This window comes from Corvus brachyrhynchos, unplaced genomic scaffold (assembly GCF_000691975.1).
Source record: "Corvus brachyrhynchos isolate BGI_N302 unplaced genomic scaffold, ASM69197v1 scaffold209, whole genome shotgun sequence".
Classification (NCBI taxonomy): Eukaryota; Metazoa; Chordata; class Aves; order Passeriformes; family Corvidae; genus Corvus; species Corvus brachyrhynchos.
The window spans coordinates 2,666,742-2,672,991 of record NW_008246056.1 but is presented as its reverse complement, the minus strand read 5'-3'; the positions used below and the strand labels follow the sequence as shown (position 1 = coordinate 2,672,991).

The following is a 6,250-nucleotide window of genomic DNA, read 5'->3' as shown; positions in this document are numbered from 1 at the left end:
CCCACTCCCCTCAATTTAGAAAATAATGATTATAATTAATGCGTGGAAGCTGATGACATTGTGCATGTGGTTCACTTCCAGTTCTCTTTTTTCTCTTCTCATGCATCCTCCTCCTGCCTCTCCAGCAACCCCCTCCCCGGCAATCCATTCCATCAGTCCATCCAGCCTGCATGCCTGGGGGGCTGCTGCTCACTTGCCATAGACGCTCTCATCGCTGTAGGCCACATAGAGAAAATAGTCCTCCTCGTGGTTATCCTGCCAGGGGAGAAAGTGACAAAGTGAGGAGCCAAAGCTGGAATCTCACTGCACGTGAGAAAGCCCAACCCAGAGATGACTGTAACATGAACAGATAACTTCCCTTTCACTGTTTACACCAAAGAGAACTCTGGCCACAGCTCTGCTTCTAAATACAGGCAGGACACATTTCTGTACACAGGGAATTTACTTGAAGAGCCACAGCCAGACTGTGCTGCAAGCATGAAACAAAAACAGCTGTGACTGTTCACCAGTATCTCAGCAGTGGTAGGGTCTTAAGATTGAGAGGAGAGACTTGGAAGGCTTTAACAAGTCAAAAATCACCTCTAGAAGGTATTTTTAATTTTTCAGAACACTGTGACAAGTGGCTGGATTTCTAAGTCCTGTTTACATAAGGGCAGTAGAGCTAAGATACTAAATGATTACACTGACACAAAAATTCTGCAGAGTGCCAACAACAGAGACCTGACCTCAGCTCTGGACAGTCAGACACTTTTCCTTCGATGTGCTCAGATTTGGAAAGCACCCTGCCTGTGTTGTCTTTTATTATCTTCATCAGTACACAGACTGATGTAAGTGTCCAGTTATTGTCAAAAAGTGACAGACTAAACAAGGCTTACAGCACCACGCCAGAGCTCTTTTATTAAAACACCCAGCAGAAGGAGAAATCAAGGAGAAATCAATCCAGGCTGCAAACCACCCATGGCTATAGAACTGAGAAATATGGGTGTCCAATATGCCTTTAAGGTTGATCAAATTAACACTGCTGAGTAGAAATAATGGGCAGCAATGTTCACAGCATCCTACCTAATCCTCATTTATACAGTACGAACCATGGAAAAGTAATTCTAGACAAAGGATAAGTGTTCCCTAAGAAAGTATTTATAGACAGATGGATGCCCAGTGATACTGTCCCTTTTACTGGCTTTTTGCTTACTTTTACTGGCTAAAAGGAAATCTCTTTTGTATACATAGCAAAACCTATGTTCTCTGCCCTCTCCAGCCCCAGCCCCAACCCTTCCTCTGAAACATAAAGTTCTTTATTTCAATATTTTGTTAAGTAGTAGGACCAACATATGACTGCTGGGGCAACTATTTGCCACAACCCTTTCAACTAACAAACAATTAGTTGAATTGCTAAGGCTCCCCAGGCTCCTAACTATGGGATGGAACTCCCCCGAACAGGTGATGGCATTAAGCTCAGGGCAAGAGGGTCCTGTGTTCAGGCATCTGTCACCAAGCTGGGCCTGCTGCCACTCCTGGACATTGTTCTTGCCAACAAAAGGCAAGAGGGAAGGGCCAGGCTTACCTCATACAGCTGGCCCATGGTAGCACTGGTGGGAGGGATGGTATTATTGACAAAGAAGAACAGGGCATCTTCCGGCCTCAGGTGGATCCGCTTTCGGATTAAGAAGTAGAATTGACCAACTGAAGAGGAACAGAGAATGCCTTAGATGCAGAAGGAATGTTGGAGGGGTGTTTTTTGTTGTTGCTGTTTAGTTTTGTATTGTAACCCTAACCATGGCTGTTTTCTTTTGGTGGTGGAAGTCACACGCTGTATATAAAAAGTAGGGAAAAATGAACAATGCAGGGAAAAAACCAATAAAAAAGCAGTAACTTCATGACTAACCATATGAGCAGCCAATCCACTCAGAGCTGGCAGTTCCTCAGGTACCTCGTGACATGTACTCTCTAAATCCACACTCCTCCTACTATGGTACGAAATGCTCTACTGAGGGGATTGGTGGGAAGACCTTTAACTAGCTTAACCTTTAAATCCTATAGATCAAAGACACCTTAGAGAATTTAGCCTTGGTATAAATGGTTGCACCATTCCTGAAAAAAACCCTTACTATTTGCTTGAACTGTGTTGCACGAGAGATTTTTTCACAGTCTATTAAATACCGCAAAAAAAAGAAATGCTGTTCCTTTAACTCAGTCATGTTCTTAAATAAAAACAGATGTAATCACACTCAAAATCACCATGACCATTCAGAAATGGAACTTTGCAGCTCTGACTCCAGCCACAGGGGTGGAAAAGAATGGGACTATTGCAAGAACTTGTCTCTTCCTGCAACAAGAGTACAGCCTCTGGCAACTCTGCAGCTAGGTCATCACTGACTGGTGATGATGACACTGCCCATAATACACAATTTAGTCACTGTCATCGTGGTTAGAGCTCAGCTGTGACATGCTAGCTAAGCCAGTGAGATACCTCAAAAGATCTCAGAGAATTCTGCATGTTGTAATCCAGGCTATAAGGTATAAACACAAGAAGGACAGTAGATAAATGAGATGTAGAACCTGTCTGGGTATTTTCTTTGCGCTGATCACAGAGTAAAAAGCACTTCTGAGACCATCTCATTGAAAATCAGGAATAAAGGAGGTAGACATTGTTACCTGTGAGGTCAGAAGGCACGAGATACTTTCTTTTGTCTAAGTCAGGTACTCTGGCTTTGGGTGCTTTTTCCACAATTACCTGGAAAGAGACAGAGAGCAAGAAACAAATCATGAGTATCATAAACCAAAATGGTCCAAAAAGCATCAGTGCATAAGGATATTACCCTCTGATGGTGCTAGCAGGCCTTTAGGTATCTATTTAATCTGTAACAAATACACAACATTAAAGAACAGATAGGTGAGATGACTTAAAAGAAGAACAGCAGACAACTTAAAATCACTCGCAATAGCTGTGCTGGGAGCCCAGGGTTGCAGCAGTAAGCATGGTGAGTGAAAAAAAGGGTCCAGAACAGACATAAAAATAGGTTTGGCTGAGAAAAAAGAAAATTAAAAATTAGGACACCTTGATGTTCCCAATTCAGGTTAATTTTGTGTGAAGAAGCTGTCAGGAGGCTAATACACGAACACAAGTAAGTTAAACTCTTTCCAGGTTACAGTTCCAAACTGCCTTGCACAAAATCAGCCCTACTCCCAGTAGTCCCACATCCTAATTTCTACTTTCACCACTGCCAAGTGCTCTAGAATGAAGCACAGAATTAAAGAGAAACTACACCTCACTAGGGGTTATTTTTTAGACCTCCAGTTTTTCAGTAGTTATTTTCTACTCTGAAATTCATATCCTTAAAGTTTATTATCCATATTTCATATAGCTATGGACATTTCCTAATCATATAAATATACAATAATTAAAACCAGCCTACCATCTGGGCAACTGGACCCACAGAGACCTCTGACACAAAACTGATTTCCTTACATAGAAAAATAGGAAGCTCAGCAGCTTTAAGATCAAATAGACCAAGAAATCTTCTGCTAAAAGATAATTTTTGTTAGCAGAGCTAGGCAAAATGTTTACCTCAGAAACAGGAAGTATTCCAAAGTGACCTGATCTCCTTTTCCACTGGAACCTTTGGAACTACTGGGTTTGTTCAGAAGAGAACTGCAGGCTTTTTTTGGTGATATATATTTTTGAACTGGTAAAAGATATATCACATTTCAATCTATGTGGCTTGCTGTTCTGCAGAAGCCATTTTGGCCATCTAAACTAAATCCAAAGCTGGATTTTTTGAACTTCCGTAACTTTTTAATTTCATTAGACCCCATAATTGTAAATACTCCATCTGAGACACTGTGGGACTAATTTCTAAGGGTTCCATGCTCCCATAGCTCTTTGGCAACCCAAATCAGCAAATACAGCTGTTGTGTAAGAGAAAAGGTTGAACTACTGTGGACTAAGCCTTCTTTGGAAGAAAAATGATGCTGCCCTATCAGTGAGACACTGTGCCAGAACAAAATGTTATCATGAGCTTGGTGTATTTAGCCTGGACATGGTGCCATGCTAACCTGAATCCTTCTAGAGCCAAGTGAGTGTCTGCAAAATATCTCTCACCAGAGAGGTATCAACTAGGACATCTCTTCCCTGTGCTCCATTTGAATGTGGCCAACACAGCCAAACCCCCTGAAATTTCCCAGGTTTGATTTTAAAATAGAAACACAGTTGCCTCAGCTACTTCAGTATTTCCAAGTACCTAAGTTAGTACAAGGCACTCAAGCTCTTTGAGGCAGTTTGTGGCAGGACATGCATTTCTGTATGAGGTGCAGTTGGTAAATGCTGTGAGGGAAGGGCAGTACCACAATCCCACTGAACAGGTGCAGGCTGAACAGCAACAATCACATTTTTCACAAGCACAGCCAACGACCTAACACAGCAAATTGCAGTGGGGAGAAACCTTTAGTTCTGCGTGGGGGGGGGGGTGGGTGTAGATTGGTCGTTAGATTATAAAGGAGAAGAAGTCATGCCGATGAGAACGAGGTGAGTGTTGGTAAAGATTTAGGAAAGACTTAAATCAGATCGCCACTGATTTAAGAGATCTTAAGAGAGATCTCCCTCCTGAAGATGCAGGGAAGGAATGGAGGTGCTCTGCTAATCTGACTGGCAACTGTAGTCAGTTTGCTGGACAACGCAGGTTTTCTCTTCTGAAGCACTAAACCCTTCACATACATTAAAAAACCTACCAGGAAAATCCTAAGGGTAGAACACAGACTATCTACACTTGCTTTGTTGCTCAGTGGTGACTGTGATAATGCAGGGCAGTAAAATCTCATCAAAATGCTGAGATGTATCACAGCACTGCAGTGTAGGCAGCCAAACGGATGACATCTTCAAGGATCTTGCTGTCAGGAAGGGCAGACACACAAGTGATGTAAAGAACAGAGTGCTGCATTCACTTCTTTGTATGCAGCTCTGACAAGAGGCAATCCCTAATAATTCACATCTGGGCTTTCCCGTGCATCACTTCCATTTATCCCTAACTCCAGCACACCTTATTCTGGTCCTGGTTTTCTTTACAAAGTTCTGCTGATGCCCCCCCACCCCATCTTGACCTCCTTTACCTCCTGCCAGACTGGGCCTCATCCTGGGCTCCCCACACATTTGTCACAGCCTGCTGTGCAATCTGCCACGCTAATCCTCAATTTACACCTCGTCTTACTCCAGACCTGCAAGCCCTCATCATAAATACCCGACCCCATACACTGCAAGCTGACCTGCTGCATGCTCAACCTATGCTATGCCAGCCCTCCCAAAAACTGAGAGAACAAAGGCACCCAAGCTCTGACTTCCAAAAACTTTTTCAAGTCCATTTGAGGGTCACTCCCAAGACAAAAAATGGTGTTAGCCCGCAGGGAAAATATGGGGTGTAACTGTTCTGCCCCTGTCATTAGTTTTACAGGGGAGTCCAAGGTTTTTTTTGCATGCAGTACCTTTGAGCAGTAAATCTAGGGCAGATGTCTCCAGTGGGGATGGACAGAAAGAATACTTGAAAAATGTTTATTAAAAAGGAAAAATCACTCCACGCTTGATTAGATTTGTCATCTTTTCTTCCCCCCCAATAATTATTCGGAATTATGAAGCCAGAATTTTTCCATAGGCACTCCAAAGGGGCCTAAGAATGAGGAAGCAAAATTTAGCTGGATGACCTTGCATTCCAAGGGATATTTTATGCACAGAATGATTAAACAGGAGGGAAAAATGATCGAGAAGTATCCTTTTTTTGCTGATGCAAAGGAAAAGAGCAAGGCTTTATCGAAAAGACAAGCCAAGCTGAAGTAAAACAAAAATAAAAGGGACGTATTGAGATGACCCGGATGCAGACCATGTTTTCTGTGAAGAGTACCCGGTTAACCCACTCACTGATCTCCATTTTCACAGAGACAAGGGTGAGCTCCTTCCCCACTCATCCCCACGCATGCCAGGAAAAGATAAGCAGTGTTCCCACTGTCGAGATACTGTAGATCCCAGGGAAAAAGGTGTATTCCACCCCGCACCCACCCACCCACACTGCAGCCCTTCCCGCATCACAAATAGTCTCAGCTTTGCATTAAGGAGAAAAGCAGCCTGGGATTTGAATCAGATCAGCGAGACCACGATCATCGGTACTAAACTAATTTCATTCGCCTTCAAAATAAAGCGAGCAGCAGCCGACGGCCGGCACGGAAAACAAAGGCGGCCGAGCATGGGAACGCAGCCCTTGCCGAC

General features: G+C 43.2%; 1 protein-coding gene across 1 annotated transcript; it reads right to left on the bottom strand.

Moving 5' to 3' along the window:
- Positions 1-65: 65 nt before the first annotated feature.
- On the bottom strand, positions 66-3,261 carry GABARAPL1 (GABA type A receptor associated protein like 1). The gene is made up of 3 exons (XM_017745877.1): positions 2,656-3,261; positions 1,565-1,683; positions 66-255 (listed from the first exon to the last, which is right to left on the bottom strand). The coding sequence occupies exons 1-3, from the start codon at positions 2,798-2,800 to the stop codon at positions 190-192; spliced, it is 330 nt and encodes a 109-aa protein (XP_017601366.1). The 5' UTR covers positions 2,801-3,261; the 3' UTR covers positions 66-189.
- Positions 3,262-6,250: the final 2,989 nt, after the last annotated feature.

What these genes read in the sequence shown, in the direction of transcription:
- GABARAPL1 (XM_017745877.1), bottom strand. Translation starts at nt 2,800, where the DNA reads ATGCTTTTTGGACCATTTTGGTTTATGATACTCATGATTTGTTTCTTG. An exon ending in CGTGCCTTCTGACCTCACAG is followed by an intron (nt 1,684 to 2,655) that starts GTAACAATGTCT and finishes GTTCCTCTTCAG; the next exon opens with TTGGTCAATTCTACTTCTTA. An exon ending in CCATGGGCCAGCTGTATGAG is followed by an intron (nt 256 to 1,564) that starts GTAAGCCTGGCC and finishes CTCCCCTGGCAG; the next exon opens with GATAACCACGAGGAGGACTA.